This window comes from Neoarius graeffei, chromosome 12, assembly GCF_027579695.1.
Source record: "Neoarius graeffei isolate fNeoGra1 chromosome 12, fNeoGra1.pri, whole genome shotgun sequence".
Lineage (NCBI taxonomy): Eukaryota > Metazoa > Chordata > Actinopteri > Siluriformes > Ariidae > Neoarius > Neoarius graeffei.
In genome coordinates, this window is record NC_083580.1 from 13,856,807 (window position 1) to 13,879,365 (window position 22,559).

At 40.3% G+C, this 22,559-nt stretch overlaps 1 protein-coding gene across 3 annotated transcripts in view; it reads left to right on the plus strand.

Moving 5' to 3' along the window:
• The window catches only part of akna (AT-hook transcription factor), an 83,590-nt gene that overhangs the window by 15,607 nt on the left and 45,424 nt on the right, over positions 1-22,559 (plus strand). For all 3 annotated transcript variants that reach the window (XM_060935546.1, XM_060935545.1, XM_060935547.1), the window contains exons 3-6: positions 1,244-1,427; positions 5,152-5,929; positions 6,365-6,665; positions 21,138-21,212. In XM_060935546.1, coding sequence (XP_060791529.1) covers positions 1,244-1,427; positions 5,152-5,929; positions 6,365-6,665; positions 21,138-21,212 — 1,338 coding nt within the window. The remainder of the gene's footprint in view (positions 1-1,243; positions 1,428-5,151; positions 5,930-6,364; positions 6,666-21,137; positions 21,213-22,559) is intronic.

Here is a 22,559-nt window from a genome sequence, read left to right on the forward strand (position 1 = left end):
CTTTTGCAAGGAAGAGTGGGCAAATAATGCCAAGTCTAGATGTAGCAGGCTGATAGACTCCGACCCAAAAAGACTGAATGCTGTAATTAAATCAAAAGGTGCTTCAACAAAGTATTAGTTTAAGGGTGTGCACACTTATGCATCCAGCTTATTGTACGTTTTTTATTTTTTTACGTTTTTCCCCCAAACGGATTTGTTTGTTTTTCAATTGAATTGTACAGGTTATAGGTCACATTAAAGGTGGGAAAAGTTTTGAAATTATTTATCATGGTCTCATTTTTTTGTACATCAAAAAAATCATTTTAACGGGGTGTATACACTTTTTAAATCCACTGTACAGGGTTCACTGTCCCTACACTTAGTACCTCCACCAGCTTTGGAGAAGGTGATGTTTTCACCTCGGTTTGTCTGATGTTTCCTAACAGAACTCAAAGTAGTGAACGGATTTTGATGACATTTTGAGGAAAGGTAAGCCATGGGCCAAGGAACAATTGATTAGATTTTGATACAAATCTGAATATATGGCTTGGCGGAGGTATGCACTCTACCAAGTGTCCTCCTAGTTCACTGTTGCATCAGGTTGACCCTACAATATACAGTGCCTTGCATAAGTATTCACCCCCTTGAACATTTTGTTCAACCTGGATTTGCTTGAGATTTTGACTTTTTGGTTTATACAATGTTTAACATTCATTATGACACAAAAGTAAATTAAACAACAAGCATACAATTCTTGTTTGCATAACTATACACACCTCCCTGAGTCAGTACTTCATGGTTCATGATAGAACCACCATCCAATCACCTCTGGCCAGATGTTATTTGCGTGTTGAATCATTCACAGCGTGACAGTGACACTGGGCCAGTATGAGTGTGGCACTGGAGTGCCAAACAAAGTTAGCTGACCAAAAGTGGTTCTGACCTGCAGCCAGAAAGTACACTGATGGTGACTCAAATTGTCCACCAACATATGTATAAATGCCCATCAGTGTCGATCTTGATGCTATGCCTGATGCACTCATAGCAATGAAACAGCTGTCCTGAGAATCATCCACTACCCAGATAACAACTGCCAGTGGTAACAAATGTGCTACTGACAGTAATTGTATGCCTAAAAAGTCCACCTAGAGGATGTATGAGGATGTGTACCTGACGCAGCAGCAACTAAATGTGGTTTACATTCAGCACTTTGAATATAAATGATCTGTAAAGCCTGAAATCCATCATCCTTTCATTGTCTTAGCTGGAGCAAGACGATGAGGTTGTATTAGAGGATGAAGAGGACATGTTTTCAGATATTGGGACTCCAGAGCCGGAAGAAGGTCCACCTCTTGCAGTGGAAGATCTCAGCTGTCACCTGAGTGAGCTGCTGGACTCTGAGCCTCTGTCCCAGCACATCGGAGATGACAGTCTCTCACCCACACACAGTACCAGCCTTTTCTATTTACTTAAGATAATAGTATTTATTCTATCCACATTCACTTCATATGAGCAATCACGCAACCATTGGCTACTCTGCTACTATGCTATCAGCTCGTCTAGCAGAGCGCATCAAGTCCGATATAGCACTTTATCAAGTATTTAAAAGAAAAAGAAATAGTTAAAATAATTTGTTTTTCTCCCAATATCTCCTGTTCCACACTCCAGCCCAGTCGGTGGCAGTAATGCACCTTTAAGTTGGTTTGCCAACCGCCCCCCCAAAAAAAACCTAAAGAAGAAGAAAAACAAAATGGCGGAGCGTGTTGCTGAACCAACCGAGGGCGAAATAAAAACTACTCGAAAACAAAACCCCCAAAATAAAAAAGCAACAAAATATGGAATAAAAGTATTTGATAGTAAGAACGTATATTTTTTTTCAGGAATTATTATTATCTCATTTTTCACAAATTGCTACTGTCATTTCGCCGGTTTGTTTACATTTTAAGCAGAAATGATTTTGTCGGACGTTTTGCATAAAGTTTTTCTTTATCGAATTTGCAAAAAATAACAATAAAATGCTCTGTTTCTCAAAATCCAGTGAATGCGGATAGAATGAAACAATTATTCCACTCAATCTCGTCATACATGGCTTATAGCCGATTCGGCACTACGCGCCTCGCCGGCTGTTAGCTCATGTACGACTCGATTTCGTGGAATAACTGTTAAATTTTTAAAAAATGTCTTCATAGTGTTGATACATTTTTATAATCATAAGGATTTTTATAAAAGGATTTCTAGGAGTTGCACATAAGGACCGAAGTGTTAGTCAAATTTTTCTCTGACTGTGAATCAGCAGTCAATTTAAAGTAGTTTTATTGGACGTAATTGCACTATTTTCTTTATACTGTGGAATACAAGGAGTAAACCACTTCAAACGTTTTAACCATTTCTATTGACGTTGTGATGTTGTGGAACATCCATGAAATAAGTTAGTTCCTGTTATCACTATAAACAGTTGCTCCCTCGACAGTTGTTCTTTTTTGAATTTTCTCTTCAAATTAATCCTGAAAAAAAAAGCAACTAGTTACCGAGAAAACATTGATGCTTCTGTCCGAAAAACTTTCTCTCCGTTCATACGGGTTGATATTGTAGACTTCTCCCATCAACGTTAAGTAAACATTTCCAAACTTCACCATATCAACCGTTATATATTTTTCTTTTGAATTCACATGGTTTTTATCCATCCGTCCATTATCTCTGTCCGCTTTATCCTGTTCTACAGGGTCGCTGGAGCCTATCCCAGCTGACTACGGGCGAAAGGCGGGGTACACCCTGGACAAGTCGCCAGGTCATCACAGGGCTGACACAGAGGGCCATTCACACTCAATTTAGAGTCACCAGTTAACCTAACCTGCATGTCTTTGGACTGTGGGGGAAACCGGAGCACCCGGAGGAAACCCACGCGGACACGGGGAGAACATGCAAACTCCATACAGAAAGGCCCTCGCCGGCCACGGGGCTCGAACCCAGACCTTCTTGCTGTGAGGCGACAGTGCTAACCACTACACCACCGTGCCGCCCACATGGTTTTTACATTTTTTTAATTATTATTAGGCTAATATTTTGTTGAGCCTTACAAGTCAGTGTGAATGAATCATTACTATCGAAACAAAAGCTTGATTTAATCCACCAGAGCCAGTAAACACTGATCTCTTATAATATAACTCAGCTCTTCTTATAATATAAATACCAGTTATTCCACGAAATCGAAATCGTACATGAGCTGATAGCCGAGGCATGTACAATGAGATCGAGCGGAGTAACTCTTTTATTTTGAGAAGCAGAGCATTTTTATTTTTATTTTTTTGCAAATTCGATAAATAAAAACTTTATACAAAATGTCTGACAAAATCATTTCCGCTCAGAATGTAAACAAACCGGTGAAATGACAGGAGCAATTTGTGAAAAATGCGATAATAATAATAATTGAAAAATTAAAAAAAAAGTTCTAACCATCAAATACTTTTATTCCATATTTTGTTGCTTTTTTTGTATTTTTTGGTGTTTTGTTTTCGAGTAGAGTTTTTATTTCATCCTTAGTTGGTTCAGCAGCATGCGCTGCCATTTTGTTTTTCCTCTACTCACAGTATATGAGCTGATAGCCTAGTAGTAGAGTAGCCAATCAGAGCTCGCAATTGCTCATATCCAGTGAATGTGGATAGAATAAATAAGTCTATCAGTATTGCAGTTGTTTCTGTATAATTAACGGAGGGAGCTAAAAATGAGAATAACAGTAGCAATGTCAGCAGCACTTGCCGTACAGGAAGCGCCTATCCGTTTACATAGTAATGTTACCAACATAAAAAGTACGTTCAGCTTCACAAGAGTTGGGTATTTTATAGGAAAAAAACTGAATTTTCAGAATGTGCACTCAGATTTGCATGATACTGATTACTTTTGACTCGGTGATCTTTTATCTGAATGTTGACAGTGAAACCGCTGGACACGGCCACGTTAGATTTTGGACGAAAGCCGATGACGTGCCACCCCTGTGACGTTAGACCCTAGCTCGCTTTGTATTGGTCAACACTGGCCAAAATCGATACCAGAGGTCGGGAGCAATCATGACCCCTGGTGGGCCTTTTCGCAGTAATTTTGGTCAAACCGGAAGCTGGCCAGAGACAGCGGAAGTTCTAGTCATGGTCAATAGATGTGTATCCTTCCATGGTAAACAATAAAAATATTGGATTCTAGAGGATAGAGGAAAAAAAGAGAAGGTTCAGGGATGTTAATCATATTGTTTTGAAGAAGTCACATTTGATTAGAAACATGTAATACATAGCGCTTTCGAGCGCCACCTTCTGAAAAGTAACACGTGGAACTGTGCTGCCACCTTTTGCCTTGTTGTGCCATCACATGCAGTAAGGGGCGTTTGTATGGCAATGAGGCGAGTTGTAGAGAAGAGAATACAGTCAGAGAGGACAGATTTAATACTTTAAATGGAATCTATATGTAGATTGTTATTATCCTTAATGATCTTTAGTTGGGTTTGAATAATTCGGTACAATGGCCAGCAAAGTACCAACAGTTCTGGTCATGCCATTGCTCAGTTGTTGAAATTGATTTGAGTAGTTTACGCCATCTCACTATGCCTATGCAAATAATGCAATTAAATTTCAAAATAAATTTAAAAAAGGTTATTTTTAAACTCTGAGCAATTGATAGATGTTTTGGGACAAGAATTGCGCCTGAAGGTGCTTTACTTTACTTTCTCAAGATGGATGTATATTGCTGGAAGTGGCCAAATAAGGCTGATTGGGGGGGGGGGGGGGGGGGGGGGGGATTACATTTCAAAAAATTGTAATGTAACTTCTGTCCTGTTTAACCTTGCGGGAAAACAAAACCAGTTTTGAATTCAGAACGTCATACTCTTTCTTTTGATATGCCACACTCCTTGATCACAACTAGATTTAAAAATGGCCTGTCATGGGGGTGTCGTGGCTCAGGTGGATAAGGTGCCATACCATAAATCCGGGGACCCGGGTTCGATTCCGACCCGAAGTCATTTCCTGATCCCTCCCCATCTCTCTCTCCCGCTCATTTCCTGTCTCTACACTGTCCTATCCAATAAAGGTGAAAAAAGCCCCCCCCAAAAAATGTCCTGTCATTACTAATAACAGTTAAACTACTATTAACTATGCGTTCCTTTATTTTTCTGTGATCTTTTTTTAGATTATATTGAGTATAGTGTTTCTCTGGAGGACTGGAGTGATGATGATGATGATGATGGAGAGAAACCTGATGAGGAAGATCAGGAGAGCTTTAATATCTGTAGACCTATCCCACATTCAAGGCCAGATACACGTCTCGTTTTGGGAATTACGAATGATGAGATTGAGGAGATTAAGACGCACAGAGATCATGAGTCATATCCTTTTCAAAGGCATATAGACACCCAGGACATCTGGGTGGACAGCCATGATGCCACTAGTCATGAAGAAATGGATAATAACAAGAAGTCTGATATAGCAACATTAGAAACACGCACACCTTCCCAAAACAGTTGTGATGAAAGGAGCCATATGTCTTCCTCGCCTTCCTTGAACAGCGCTCCTCAGACCCATATCCCTCCCCACATCCCTGAACTGACTTTACAGGAAGAGGAGAGTAACTGTGCGATTGAAGCTGACACATTTGCAGAATTAGGTGGGTCTAACAGCAGTCGACTCAGCCACAGTCCAAGAACTTACCAACCTGTCAGACGGCTGCAGGAGGAGGAGCCTGCATCTGCACTGAGTATCTTTGAGTCAGAAAATGGTTCTCCTGAATTAGAACAACAGTCTTCTCAGCCTCGTCCTCATGTTTCCTCTCCTCGAGATATAAATTCTGCACCACAGGTGGATTACCCATCTTCCAGCTCTGCACAGCCTCCAGCTAAAGGCTCCAGATATGGACAACGGAGGCACCACAGAACCTCCAGAACCTCTCACACTGACCTGAATGATGTGAGGTGGGTTTGTGTTTGTGCTCTAAGGTTTCTATAACTTGTAGACAATGTCACGTAGCAGCTTTACAGAAATCCAGATGTAGCTCTAGATTCCTAACGAGCACACCGGATGTGATGGTGCTACAAGAACCCTAAAGAGAAACCAGACTCAAAAGGGAGCCCATCCTCTTCTGGGTGACACCTGATTACATGAAGACCTTAGGCACAAATCTGTAGTATCTACAGTAGGTGAGAATATTTACTGAAGTAAGGGTGAGACCTGGGCTTGGGGAAGTGCAGATCTTTCAGGATATCCATCTCATAAGGTGTGCATAGAGTTCTTCTAACAGAGAAAGAGTATGGTTGGTGGAAGGTGCAAGGCTCACTAGTTCTCCAAAACTTACAAACAGCCCCTTTAAATCCACCTTGCAATTGTTTGTATCGTCTCTGTGTTCTCAGGAAGGGCCAGCTGAATCACCCAATGCCAGATTTTTCCAAAGTGGAGCCCAGAGTTCGTTTCTCCAAAAGCAGCTACAAGCCCCCAAAGAGTTGGAAACCTCCTTCCAAAGAAGACTCAAAACTGGAATCTCCTGTAGTGTTCAAATCCCCTGCTGACATTGTGAGGGAGGCTTTGTTGAGTAATTCTGAAGGGCCCTCAGATACTGTAGCCCTCAGCGATTCTCAGAAGCCCTTGACTACTACAATGCCTGAGGAGTTCCGGTGCCCCCTGCAGGCCAGTACTTTGGTGCAACAGCTTCAGGTATGAAAGAGAACAAAATTTCCAGCTCAAATGTTTTGTTTGTCTGATAAACATATTTGACCGGCGATGTTTACATGTATCCTAATAAACCGTTAACAATATGACTGATGACTCAGTTGGAATATGTGTGTGATAAAACAACAGGGTGTGCTGTTAGGAAATTAATGTTCGTATTCCCACCCCAAAGTTGAGTATTTTCTTCTAACTGCATATCTTCTTTTTAAACATCTTATACCAATCCATTTATTAAGGAAACCTTAAAATGCTGACACTGGGGACTCCTTCCGTGAATGTTAGCTAAACATATTCAGAGCTTCATCAAGTACTAGTGCATCTCAAAAAATTTGAATATTGTAAAAAAAGTTAAATATTTTCCATCAGTTATTTAAGAAAGTGAAAGTTATATATTATAGACTCATTACACATAAACTAAAATGTTTCAAGCATTTTTCTATTTTAATTTTAATCAGTATGGCATACAGTACAAAAACATAAAAAAAACATCTCAAAATATTAGAATATTTCATTTCGAGTTTGAGTAAAACAGTATGAACACAGTGTATCTCTTGGTCTAGTTCAGTACACACAACCACAATCATGGGGAAGACTGCTGACTTGACTGTTGTCCAGAAGATGATCACTGATGCCCTCCACAAGGAGGGTAAGCCACAAAAGGTCATTGCTGAAAAGGGTGGCTGGAAAAGGTGCACAAGCAACAGGGATGGCTGCAGTCTTGAGAGGATTGTCAAGAAAAGTGGATTCAAGAACTTGGGAGAGCTTCACAAGGAGTGGACTGAGGCTGGTGTCAGTGTATCAAGACCCATCACGAACAGACATCTTCAAGAAAGGCGATACAACTTTCGCATTCCTAATATCAAGCTACTCCTGAGCCAGAGATAATGTCAGAAGTGTCTTATCTGGGCTAAGGAGAGAAAGAAATGGACTGTTGCTCAGTGGTCCAAAGTCCTCTTTTCAGATGAAAGTACATTTTGTATTTAATTTGGAAATCACGGTTCTAGAGTCCGGAGGAAGAGTGGAGAGGCACAGAATCCAAGGTGTTTGAAGCCCAGTGTGAAGTTTCCACAGTCTATGATGATTTGGGGTGCCATGTCATCTGCTGGTGTTGGTCCACTGTATTTTATCAAGTCCAAAGTCAACACAGCCATCTACCAGGAGATTTTAGAGCACTTCATGCTTCCATCTGCTGACGAGCTTTTTGGAGATGCTGATTTCCTTTTCCAGCAGGACTTAGCACCTACCCACAGTGCCAAAACTACTACCAAATGGTTTGCTGACCATGATATTACTGTGTTTGATTGGCCAGCCAACTTGCCTGACCTGAACCCCATAGAGAATCTATGGGATATTGTCAAGAGGAAGATGAGAAACACCCGACCCAAAAATACAGATACGCTGAAGGCCGCTATCAAAGCAACCTGGGCTTCAGTAACACCTCAGCAGTGCCACAGACTGATCACCTCCATGCCACACCGCATTCATACAGTAATTCATGGTAAAGGAGCCCCAACCAAGTATTGAGTGTATAAATGAATATACTTTTCAGAAGTTGGACATTTCTGTATTGTAAATCCTTTTTTTGATTGATCTTAGGGAATATTCTAATAATTTGAGATACTGGATTTCTGATTTTCATGAGCTATAAGCCATAATCATCAAAATTAAAACAAAAAAGGCTCTAAATATTTCACTTTACATGTAATGAATATAGAATATATGAAAGTTTACCTTTTTGAATTAAATTATGAAAAAAAAGGAACTTTTTCATGGTATTCTAATTTTTTGAGATGCACTAGTATATATTTCTCTTTAAAGGAGATATGCAGAACCATGCTATTCGGGGCTTTATATTTTATGCATACGGAAGAGATAGGGTACAGTCTTAATCATAGGTGATGCTTCAAGGAGATACGCAGAACCATGGCCTCGCTTTTTGTTTATAAATGCCTTGAGACCTCAAGAATGGCATAGGGATAGTTTTAAGCGTGAACAATAAATCTAATATCATAATTTTTACGATTAAAATGATTCATACAGGTAGCGGTCTGAGTGAATGACCTTGACATCTGTGACGTCACAGCGGTAAGGCTGTCGGTCTCATTGTCATTTCCGCTATACTAAAATACAGCTGACTGCAACTTCGAGCTTTCATTTTGAGCTAATTTATCGCCATGCCACGTAGATGTGTTGCTGGTGGGTGCAGAAACACGACAGAAGGTGGATTTATGTTGCATTCATGGCCCATGAATGTTGAAACTGCAAAGATTTGGACGCGTTTTGTGAGAAATTCATGGGCCAATTGGGCGGTTACGAAGTGGTCTCTCCTCTGCTCTGCACATTTTACTGAAGACTCGTACGAAACCTCTGATCTGTTGAGGAGCGTTGGCTATAAGCCCGTATTGAAAGAGGGTGCAGTACCAACAATTAAAGGAAAAGAAAACTACAAGAAAAGGAAAGTAAGTTCAGTTGCACCGGTTCTCCCGGAGTGTGAGCTGAGCAGTAATGGCGAAGTGCTCAGTATGGAGAAAATGGAGAATGAGTGGACCAGCCGTCTGATTTTTCCGCTGGATATGCTCGCCTCAGCAGCAGTATCTCGCCCTTACATGGAAGAAGCGAATGAACGAAGAACTGACTGAAGAACTGAAAGTCAGATTGTTTCAAAACAATTGGCCACAAGCTCTGCCTTCAAGAAGCGAGAACACAGACGGGTAAGACGCGACTCTCATTTGGTTACATAACAACAACAACACTCGTTGTTTACCTGCATTTAGATTAATACGTGTAACTTGTATTGTGTATTTAAGTTACCGGTATAAGATTATTTAATTTGCTTCAGAATGTGATTTTCTCAATTCATCTGATTATTTAATTAGCCTTTTACGTTTTATCAGTGAAAATGCATGCATGTACATGTATGTTGCATAAGTTATAACACCTATCCCGTTTTAATGAGTCACATGAGACTGTCAGTTCAGTTCCATCCAATTCTCTAGACGGCTTTATTCTCTAGGTTTATTTTGTAAGGTGGGGGCCTCCGTGGCCGACGTGTTCCTATCGGATTCACTTTCCGATGGTTCGAACTGATACGGTTCTACATGTCTAGCAGTAGCATGTACACACACTCCAATTTCAGGACTATCACAGTCAGATGTATTACTATCTGAGGAATCCGAAGAATCTCCAATAAATCCGAACAAAGAGGCCATTGCAACCACTCTCGCCTGCCGAGTCTGGCTTTGGTCTATAGCTGTAAAAGGCCTCGGCCTTAAAACCGGTTACCGTAGTGACGTCACGCACTCAGGGCTGGCTGGCTCAGCGGGGCAGCTCAAATGCCAACTTTGCGGTCGATTATAACTCTCAATTTTTTTTTTTTAATTCCCAATTATGCAGCATACAAGAGTCAAGGATGGAGATACTATCCACTCAGAAATGTATTTAAAAATAAAGGTTCTGTGTATCTCCTTTAAGTAACATGTTTTAAATCCATTTATTTAGTCATAAATAACTCATTAGTTATTTCTTCTTCTTCTCCTTTCCAGTGTGTTCTGGGTAGGGTCCCTTTACTCAGGTTTCGTGGCTAAGGAAGTGCAGCTAGCTAGCCACTCCTCTGCTAGTTATTTATTAGTTATAGATTATGCTGAGCACATGCTGTACATGATGTCCCTGGGATTGATCTGTTTAGAATGAGCCTCTTAAGAAAGATCTTGTAGCCAGAACTACTGTCTGAGGTGCTGTTATCGGAAATTAATCAACACTATCTGAGCTGCCAGATTTGAGCATTCAGCAGCAGTGTGGTATTAATATGCATTTTGAACAGATGGTGAGAAGAATAATGTGTGTGTCTCTTTAACTGAATTAAAATAGTCATTGTTGGCCAGTAGGCGGCACGGTGGTGTAGTGGTTAGCGCTGTCGCCTCACAGCAAGAAGGTCCGGGTTCGAGCCCCGTGGCTGGCGAGGGCCTTTCTGTGCGGAGTTTGCATGTTCTCCCCGTGTCCGCGTGGGTTTCCTCCGGGTGCTTCGGTTTCCCCCACAGTCCAAAGACATGCAGGTTAGGTTAACTGGTGACTCTAAATTGACCGTAGGTGTGAATGTGAATGGTTGTCTGTGTCTATGGCCAAGTTTACATTAGACCGTATCTGTCTCGTTTTCTTCGCGGATGCACTGTCCGTTTACATTAAAACGCCTGGAAACGCCGGGAAACGGGAATCCGCCAGGGTCCACGTATTCAATCCAGATCGTGTCTGGTCCGGTGCTGTGTAAACATTGAGAATACGCGGATACGCTGTGCTGAGCTCTAGCTGGCGTCGTCATTGGACAACGTCACTGTGACATCCACCTTCCTGATTTGCTGGCGTTGGTCATGTGACGCGACTGCTGAAAAACGGCGCGGACTTCCGCCTTGTATCACCTTTCATTAAAGAGTATAAAAGTATGAAAATACTGCAAATACTGATGCAAATACTGCCCATTGTGTAGTTATGATTGTCTTTAGGCTTGCCATCCTTCCACTTGCAAGTAGAAAGTGACGCGCATGCCCGATATGCACTGAGATCACACACACAGCGGCTCAGTCCCGAATCACTGCTCGTGCGCTTCACTCGCGCGCTCTGTGAGCTGCGCAGGGCCGGAGTGCGCACCCTCCAGAGGGCACTCGCTGTTCAGGGCGGAGTGATTTGGAGCGCAGGATGCCTGCGGAGCCGAGCGTATCCGTGTATTGGCGTTGCTGTGTGCACGCGAATCGTGTATTGGCGTTGCTGTGTGCACGCTAATCGTTTTAAAAACGTTAATCTGATGATCCGCTGATACGGTCTAATGTAAACCCCACCTATGTGTCAGCCCTGTGATGACCTGGCGACTTGTCCAGGGTGTACCCTGCCTTTCGCCCGTAGTCAGCTGGGATAGGCTCCAGCTTGCCTGCGACTCTGTAGAACAGGATAAAGCGGCTAGAGATAATGAGATGAGATGAGATTGTTGGCCAGTGTTGGGGAAGTTGCTAAAAAAAAGTAACTGGTTACTTTACTTTAGTTACTGCTTTGAATTGTAATTGGATGACTTTACTCGTTACTAATTTTAAAAAGTAACTTCACTACTCGTTACTTTACTTTTGGTTTTTTCCACTCATCCAAATTCTCTGTGCAGAAATACATGCACAAACAAGATAGCCTAGCCTTTCATTTAACTTTATTTTTAAAACAATTACCTTGTGCAAAGTATGAACATGGTTCAAGGCATAACCTGGCTTCATTAGAATTACATAGTTAAGTGTGTAAAATGATACAAAAATAAAAATGACAACAAATGTAGTCTTTACCACTGCTCAAAGTGAAAGGTTATATAAAAGAAAGCATTTGAAGCTATGCCAGTCATTTGAAAACATGACTGCATGAATTGTGCCCTGTACTTACAAACAATTGCCTCAAAATAAAATCCACAAAATAAAACTAAATGGACTGTGGGTGGTAGAAATGGGCAACTGGACTTGCTTGAAGATTCTTGAAAACATTTCACCTCTCGTTCAAAAGGCTTCCTCAGTTCTGTCTGACTATTAGTCAGACAGAACTGAGGAAGCCTTTTGGACGAGAGGTGAAACGTTTTCAAGAATCTTCAAGCAAGTCCAGTTGCCCATTTCTACCACCCACAGTTTACTATGACCTGGATGATTGAGAATCTTCACAGACAAAACTAAATGGAGGCTATACAAGGGCAATCAGGTGAGTCAACAGCAACACATTAATTTCACCGCATTGACTGTAAATGAAGAAACAGGAAATGTACTCTGTATGTTAACATATTCAATGAACAGGCCATGCAGAACATAAATTAACCACACAATTCATTTCTCGTTCTCTCTGGTGAAACAGTGGTTGTATCTCATTAGTAAAATGCTCTCAAATTTCCTGTCAGAGAGTCTGTTCCTCCTTGGGGTCAGAACAATGCCACCCTGTCTGAAAAGCCTCTCAACCGGTGCGCTTGATGGTGTTGGAGTGTTGTATTGCCATGAGATATCTTTGATCCTGGGGAACTGTCTAAGAACCTCCATGTCAGTTTTAGGTGATTTCAGGTATTCCATGACTTCCGTATCTGCAGTGTAAGAGGTCTGCTCCTCCTCCTCAAATGCAAAAATGTCATTCTGACTGGAGGGGCCAGGAGGGGCCTCTGCTGGTCTCACCTGCTCCTCCTCAGGAAACCGAGCCTGACACTCTGAAATGAGCAGTCTCCTAGCAGCATCCCTCCTTGTCTCATCTTTGAGCCAGCGGACCTTGAATCTGGGCAATGTGACAGTAGCAATGAGGGCATCCTTGCTGTCTAAGATGGCTGAAAACCTGTCTTTGATTGCCTGCAATATGAGACACAACATTAGACATACATGCAATAGCATGCTTTACAAGTGGCCGATATGAAAAATGCATTAGGCCCATAAATATAGGTTAATAATTGATATGCATAGATACAGCATATATTTTATGTAGATATTTTATTGTTCACAGTGTTGGGCACGTTACTTTCAAAAAGTAATTAGTTATAGTTACTAGTTACTTTTCCCAAAAAGTAACTGAGTTAGTAACGGAGTTACTTTGTCATAAAAGTAACTAATTACCAGGGAAAGTAATTATTCCGTTACATTTTGTTCCCCCCCCCCCCCCCCCCCCAAAAAAAAAAATCAAATTCAATTAGTGTAATCATAATAAAAGTGAATGTTAAATGTGTTTAATGACTGAAATGGACACTTAACAGAACCAGTTAGTAACATTATCTACACTATATTAATATTTTTGTGGGACAATGTGAGATAAGACATCTATCAAATGTAATATATTTTTGCAGTTATTCAAATTATGTTACTAATTACTGGCCACTGACGAGGACAAACGCTTTGTTCCTCGACATAATGTGCATTGCACGTAAACACTCTTGCCTTTTATTTCAAGTAATGAAAAGTAATGGCTGTATTTCCAGTGTGAAAGCGCAGTGCTGGGCTGACCGCTCGCCATCGCTGGGTCTTCCGATTGAAAGCGTGCGCAGTAGTGCAGTAGGCGTGGCCTACCTACATATGTTGTCCAAATCTACTCTGATTGGCTTACTGTGCCGTTGTCTCGTGTCTCCCCGCCCCACACTAAAGCAGAGGAAAGAAAGGCTGAACGAGCAGCGTGCCAGATGAGAACAGCTTTAATAAAGTAACGCATAGTATTTTATTGTAAGTAACGGGAACGGCGTTATAACGATGTAAAAAGTAATTAGTTAGATTACTCGTTACTAAAAAAAAGTAACGCCGTTAGTAACGCCGTTTATTCTAACGCCGTTATTCCCATCACTGATTGTTCATTGTATTTACCTGTACAATGGCATCAGGCATGCCAGCTGTCATGCAGGACAGGCCATCCTTAAGGGCAAGCAACTTGGACATACAGTTAGGTCCATAAATATTTGGACAGAGGCAACATTTTTCTAATTTTGGCTGGATTTGAGCACACAGTATGTCTCTGAATACCTCAGAATTCATCCGGCTGCTTCTGTCCTGTGTCACATCATCAATAAACACTAGTGACCCAGTGCCACTGGCAGCCATGCATGCCCAAGCCATCACACTGCCTCCGCCGTGTTTTATAGATGATGTGGTATGCTTTGAATTATGAGCTGTACCACGCCTTCGCCATACTTTTTTCTTTCCATCATTCTGGTGAGGTTGATCTTGGTTTCATCTGTCCAAAGAATGTTCTTCCAGAACTGTGCTGGCTTTTTTAGATGTTTTTTAGCAAAGTCCAATATAGCCTTTTTATTCTTGAGGCTTATGAGTGGCTTGCACCGTGCAGTGAACCCTCTGTATTTACTTTCATGCAGTCTTCTCTTTATGGTAGATTTGGATATTGATACGCCTACCTCCTGGAGAGTGTTGTTCACTTGGTTGGCTGTTGTGAAGGGGTTTCTCTTCACCATGGAAATTATTCTGCGATCATCCACCACTGTTGTCTTCTGTGAGTGTCCAGGTCTTTTTGAATTGATGAGTTCACCAGTGCTTGCTTTCTTTCTTTCTTTCTTTCTTTCTTTCTTTCTTTCTTTCTCAGGATGTACCAAACTGTAGATTTTGGCACTCCTAATATTGTAGCAATTTCTCGGATGGGTTTTTTTCTGTTTTCGCAGCTTAAGGATGGCTTGTTTCACCTGCATGGAGAGCTCCTTTGACCGCATGTTTTCTTCACAGCAAAATCTTCCAAATGCAAGCACTACACCTCAAATCAACTCCAGGCCTTTTATCTGCTTAATTGAGAATGACATAACGAAGGAATTTCCCACACCTGCCCATGAAATAGCCTTTGAGTCAATTGTCCAATTACTTTTGGTCCCTTTAAAAACAGGGTGGCACATGTTAAGGAGCTGAAACTCCTAAACCCTTCATCCAATTTTAATGTGGATACCCTCAAATGAAAGCTGAAAGTCTGGACTTTATGTCCATGTCCATTATATAACTATAACTTGAATATGTTTCAGTAAACAGGTAAAAAAACTAAATTTGTGTCAGTGTCCAAATATATATGGACCTAACTGTAAGTATCTCCAGTGTTGGCAGAAGAGTGCCATAATAGCAGTTATCTTCTCCTTGTAATATGTCCAATGCCACAGCAAGTGGCTTGAGCACTGTGCAGTACTCCTTCAGGAACTGATACTCTCGCTCAGTGATGCCTCTGATTTCCAGTCTAGAACAAAGGGTGTTCAGCTGTGCGATTGGAATGTCTGTGATGCGAGACAAAGCATTGTAAAGGGAGTTCCATCTTGTTGTAGAAGGGACAATGAGCTTTCTTGCGGTCACATCCTCAACCTCATCTGATGCCACAGTGGAGCAGCTAGTCTTGCTCCAGAGAGTTGAACATTTCCCAAGAGCACTTCTGTAAACTGCTCTGCATTCACTGTTAGTAGTGACCCATTTCTCTAAATCAGTAGTAGATATCAAATTCAATGTATGGGATGCACAGCGCAGATGAGGGGGCAGAGAAAACTGCCCATCAGAATTTGTGGAAAGCACTTGATCGATGTCTGTGAACGTCACCTCTTCTTCATCAATGATTTCCTCATCACTTAAGGACCCTTCAGGTTGCATCTCAAACATTCGAAAGGCCTTAAGAAAATTACTCCCGTTATCTGTGACACACTTTACAACTTTTTGAGTTAGTCCATAACTTGAATGCACTTGCTCTATTTCGCTGGCTATTACGTCGTAGGTATGTCGCCCTCTGACCCTTTTGCAGGCAATGGCAGCCTTCTCACGCTTAAAGTTCTCATCAATCCAGTGAGCAGTCATTCCGAGATAATTTTTATTGTTAGCAGTCCACATATCTGCCGTTGTGGAAATATATTCCATGGTCTCAAATGTCTTTTTAAGATCCGATTCCGGCGGCACGGTGGTGTAGTGGTTAGCGCTGTCGCCTCACAGCAAGAAGGTCCTGGGTTCGAGCCCCGGGGCTGGCGAGGGCCTTTCTGTGCGGAGTTTGCATGTTCTCCCCGTGTCCGCATGGGTTTCCTCCGGGTGCTCCGGTTTCCCCCACAGTCCAAAGACATGCAGGTTAGGTTAACTGGTGACTCTAAATTGACCGTAGGTGTGAGTGTGAATGGTTGTCTGTGTCTATGTGTCAGCCCTGTGATGACCTGGCGACTTGTCCAGGGTGTACCCCGCCTTTCGCCCGTAGTCAGCTGGGATAGGCTCCAGCTTGCCTGCGACCCTGTAGAAGGATAAAGCGGCTAGAGATAATGAGATGAGATGAGATCCGATTCCATTACAGCATAGCATCTGCTCAAGTAACTCGACAATGTTTTTCTGTCTGATATGGGCGCTCGCGTTGTTGGTATTTTGTTTAATATTTTCCTGAAACGGGGCGATTCTACTGTAGACAAGGGAACCATGTCCTCCATGACATAGGCTGCTATGTCGTGGAGGACATAGCACGTTCTGTGTTACCTGCCGTACTCCTCCTCCTGTAAGTTTCGCCTGTTTTGGTGCTGGGGCAGTCTCCTCATCACCGTGGCTGAGGCCATGGGGATCTTTCACCACGAGCTTTGTATGACTGTGCTGTCTAGCCAAGTGCTTCGACAAGTTGCTCATTGAAAGCACTGCAGTGGAAAGCTGTTTATCTCCAGGACATACAGTAGCTTGCACTTTACCAAAATGTTTTTGCCTTTACATGCAACTAACTGAAAATAATGTGAATATTTCCAGTTGATGAATGCTCCAGTGTTCTCACCCACGTCCATGACTTCGCGCTCTTCCATCTCACTATAATCGATTTCCACAGCAACTAGTTTAGGCACGCATGCGCCATTAACTAAAACAGCGCGGTTTTAACGTGAATTCATGCAGCTCACTGGTTTACATAAATGAATTTGTTAACCTACATTTCACTGCACAAAGTCGTGGGTAACGCTGTAACAAACGTTACTACAGTCTAGTAACTGTAATGACGTTACCGAAATTTGAACTGTAATGCGTTACGTTATTAAGTTCCTGACAACAGTAACGAAATTACAGTAACACGTTACTTTGTAATGCGTTACCCCCAACACTGTTGTTGGCAAACTGTTGTGATATAAGCACAATAAAACACTTATACTAGAACATGCCTTTGGATTGGTAAGTATAATGCCATTTTTATGTTCGGCCACATCACATAGTCATGAAAGTGTTCCGGATTTTCCCGGAATTCCGGATTTTTAGATTTTCCTCCGGATTTTTTCCGCTAATGACCCGGAAATCCGGATATTTGACAAAACTCTTGAAAATCTCCGGTTTTCCAAATGGGGAAATTTATTTTTTGGATTTTTCGCGTTCCTAGATGCGGCGTAATACTTCGCGTCGTCCTTGCATGGGCGCAGTCCTTAAATAGCCCAAACATAGTTCATTGATTAAAGACAGGTGTTCTTTGTTCACGGTGCGCATGCCGGAGCTCGTTAGGCACGCGCGCCCAAGGCACGCCTTCAGGTGCACGTGCTAAGGCGCGCAGGACTGACACCGTTCTGCGCAAGCGCAACACAATCGCACTAGAAAGCATGGTCAAGCTGCCAGTGTAGCTGCAGTCTTTTTAATTGCGAATTACAAGTATTTTCTCTTGTGTTAATAATTCGCCATGTCAAAACAAGCAAAACTTTCCTCCTTCTTTCGATTTGAAGAGAGGTAAGCAATTTATTATATATATATATATATATATATATATATATATATATATATATATATATATATGTATACATATATATATATATATATATATATATATATATGTATACATATATATATATATATATATATATATATATATATATATATATATATGTATACATATATATATATATATATATATATATGTATATATATATATATATATATATATATATATATATGTGTGTATACATATATATATATATATATATATATATATATATATGTATATATATGTATATATATATGTATATATATATATGTATATATATATATATGAGTGATTCCACGCTTATGGGTACTGAAATGGGGACATGAACTTATTCACCTAAAACCATTTCTTTTTTTACCATCAGGTCACAAAACATGTAATCTTTAATGAATGATATGTTAAAAGATAACTTTAATTTTCTGAGATGTAATAAAAACATTTATATGCCAAAGTCAAGCCTATGATTTCCAAAATGATGTCTGTTACATTACTTCTGTTACGATTGTCCATCTCGCATCTGTTACAAATTAATTACAATCTAGCTATATACCATGTTAATCTTATTGAAAGAATGTGTATGTTTATTCTACTACACATGTTTATTAATTATATTTGCTAAAACATCACCTTCCTATGTTTCAAAAAGTAATTCTACATTGTTAAAATTGAGAATATATATATGTCCACAACACTTGTGTTACGTTCTGACTTTGGCATATAAATATGTTTTTATTACATCTCAGAAAATTAAAGTTATCTTTTAACATATCATTCATTAAAGATTACATGTTTTGTGACCTGACTGGTAAAAAAAAGAAATGGTTTTAGGTGAATTTTTAAAAATAAGTTCATGTCCCCATTTCAGTACCCATAAGCGTGGAATCACTCATATATATATATATATTTTTTCCCCCATCAAAGTTGCATTTTGTGCTTTCGAAGCTAAGTTTTAGTGCCATTTCTAGAACACAACATCAAGAAAACGTGGAAGAAACAGCAATAAATGGAAGAGCCGGTTTCTAAGCTGCCTAAAACTAGCAATGGTAATTATTTTTTTCACATAATGTACTCAGGCAGCCAGTTAGTGTGTGACACAGACACACACACACACACACACCCTACGCCCCTGATTTATATGAGAAATTTGGTATTCATTGGCGTGTTTAAATTTACAGACAATGCGAACTAATGTAAACAATTGGCTTCAACTCGCATAAATATGAATTGGAAATTTTTAGTTCACTTTAGCTTATGCAAACGTACAACTCTACTAAAAGATTGATAAACGAGGCTCAGTGTCCCCAACATTGAAACCTGAAAGTTTTAGAAACTCTAACAGACCTTTACTTTTTAACAGTACTGTTTTGGGATTTTGCTGAGTTTACCTTCAACTGTCTGATTTTTTTTCAAAGTAATGAACTGTGTAGCCAGGAAAATCACCGCGTTTTCTAAATGCACTCCTGAAAATTACTCATTAACTAGGGGAATTAAATTTGATATTTTTGACATGTTAATCATTAATGTACATGAAAGAAAAAGGCTTAAAAGTTATAACTTGTTTTAGTGAAAATAAGTACAACCCCGATTCCAAAAAAATTGGGACAAAGTACAAATTGTAAATAAAAACAGAATGCAATGATGTGGAAGTTTCAAAATTCCATATTTTATTCAGAATAGAACATAGATGACATATCAAATGTTTAAAGATCTGGACTGCAGGCTGGCCAGTTCAGTACCCGGACCCTTCTTCTACGCAGCCATGATGCTGTAATTGATGCAGTATGTGGTTTGGCATTGTCATATTGGAAAATGCAAGGTCTTCCCTGAAAGAGACATCGTCTGGATGGGAGCATATGTTGCTCTAGAACCTGGATATACCCTTCAGCATTGATGGTGTCTTTCCAGATGTGTAAGCTGCCCATGCCACACGCACTAATGCAACCCCATACCATCAGAGATGCAGGCTTCTGAACTGAGCGCTGATAACAACTTGGGTCGTCCTTCTCCTCTTTAGTGCGAATGACACAGCGTCCCTGATTTCCATAAAGAACTTCACATTTTGATTCGTCTGACCACAGAACAGTTTTCCACTTTGCCACAGTCCATTTTAAATGAGCCTTGGCCCAGAGAAGACATCTGCGCTTCTGGATCATGTTTAGATACGGTTTCTTCTTTGAACTATAGAGTTTTAGCTGGCAACGGCGGATGGCACGGTGAATTGTGTTCACAGATAATGTTCTCTGGAAATATTCCTAAGCCCATTTTGTGATTTTCAATACAGAAGCATGCCTGTATGTGATGCAGTGCCGTCTAAGGGCCCGAAGATCAAGGACACCCAGTATGGTTTTCCAGCCTTGACCCTTACGCACAGAGATTCTTCCAGATTCTCTGAATCTTTTGATGATGTTATGCACTGTAGATGATGATACGTTCAAACTCTTTGCAATTTTACACTGTCGAACTCCTTTCTGATATTGCGCCACTATTTGTCGGCGCAGAATTAGGGGGATTGGTGATCCTCTTCCCATCTTTACTTCTGAGAGCCGCTGCCACTCCAAGATGCTCTTTTTATACCCAGTCATGTTAATGACCTATTGCCAATTGACCTAATGAGTTGCAATTTGGTCCTCCAGCTGTTCCTTTTTTGTACCTTTAACTTTTCCAGCCTCTTATTGCCCCTGTCCCAACTTTTTTGAGATGTGTTGCTGTCATGAAATTTCAAATGAGCCAATATTTGGCATGAAATTTCAAAATGTCTCACTTTCGACATTTGATATGTTGTCTATGTTCTATTGTGAATACAATATCAGTTTGAGATTTGTAAATTATTGCATTCCGTTTTTATTTACAATTTGTACTTTGTCCCAACTTTTTTGGAATCAGAGTTGTACTAAAATACACTAGAATGCAGGGTTTTGCGTGTTATGTTATTAAAATATTTTCAGGGGACATTGCCCCCCCATCTTAGTTTGACTTTCATGGTTTTTTTCTTTGCTCCACTTTCATCTCTAATCACATGACCTCATCATTGATTATATTCCAATTAAAGCATGTACTGTTGTTTTATTTTTTACAGCTCAGGCTGATATGACTTAAAGCAACAAGTTATGTTTGTTCCACTCTGATAGGATGTACAAGGCTCTCATTGTGATCCAAGTGTCAACAGTAATTTTATTCAGTTTGTTGAAAATCATCACATGTACCGGTACGCAGCCGATGGGGAAAGTAATTCCACATTTTGTCTTCCTTCTTCTCTTACAGGAGGATTACAATAGACTTCTAATGAAGTATGCAGAGGCTGAGAACACCATTGACAGGCTACGTTTGGAAGCGAAGGTTTGAGTTTTCTTTGATGTGCATTTTAATATGTGCAGGCATTAGTGCACCTTTTTTTTAAATCTATTTTTAAAACTACATTTGGCACCTGTAGGAAAGAGAGTAAAAGGTTGCATATTTTACTCTTAAAGGTAGACTGACTTTCAGATTTTTCAAGTTTAGGTCATAAAAATAATTTTCCCTGACGTGCAGTTATTTTTGTTTAGTGGACCGAAAGCTACCGAATTCAAATCACAGACTTCCAGTTTTATTAGTCTTTTTTAATAGAACAATGAATTAATTTAAGGCTACATGGCCCTCAATTCTCTGCTATTTTTTCCTGCTTCACCATGACCTAATACAAGATACTACGTCATGCATGACATGGTGGGCTTTCCCCGTTTGCGCAAGGCATCGTGGGATACAAATTTGAAACAGGATAGGGAAGTGGAGGACGTGAGTGTGCAAATGAAACGTGAAAGACCGACTAGAGTAACGGAAAGCGAGAAGAAAAGACGTTATGTTGCGAAGGAAAAGAAACGCAGGACCAAACTAATAAATATCGGCGGTCAGCGAGCACCTCGGTGCAATCAGCTGTTCGTTTAGCGACAAAATGATGTAACTATCAGTGCACGGTCAAGGTAGACCTGTAGATGGCAGTAATGCAACACTGGATTTCACCGATTTTATGAAATCGAAAGGCCATCTACTTTTAATAATTTGTTACAGTCGGGATCAGTGATGCATAAGCTGTATAATGTCTGAAGGTGCTACATATACAGTCCTGTGCAAAAGTCTTAGGCACACATAAAGAAATGCTGTAGACCAAAAATTACTTAAAAATAATTAAAAGAAATGTTTCAACATATATTAAAAACTGAACTATAAACAGCAGTAAGCCATAATAAATGAAACAAAGTCAAGATTTGGTGTGAGACGACCCTTTGCTTTAAAAAGAATTAGTAGTCTGAGGTCCAATGAGTGCAGTTTGATAAGGAAATGAGCTGTAAGTTTTACTGAGCATCTTGCAGAACCACCCACAGTTCTTCTGGACACTCTGACTGTCACACTCGCTTCTTCATTTTGCACCAAAACCCAGCAGCCTTCATTATGTTTTCTTTTTTAATCTGAAAAGAAGGTGGTCTCTTATGTAATATGCTGTTCAGATACAAGCATTTTTTTTTCTGTGCTATTTAATTTTGTGCTGGAAAATGACCGTTTAGAACTTTAAAATGTTTTTGTACTGATTCGATAATGTAAAAGTTATAAAATAGAAATCTATAACAAAGTTTGTATGAAAAAAATAGGGGGTCTAAAACTTTTGCACAGTACTTTTATATTGTGTGTATATAGACACTGAACAGAAGG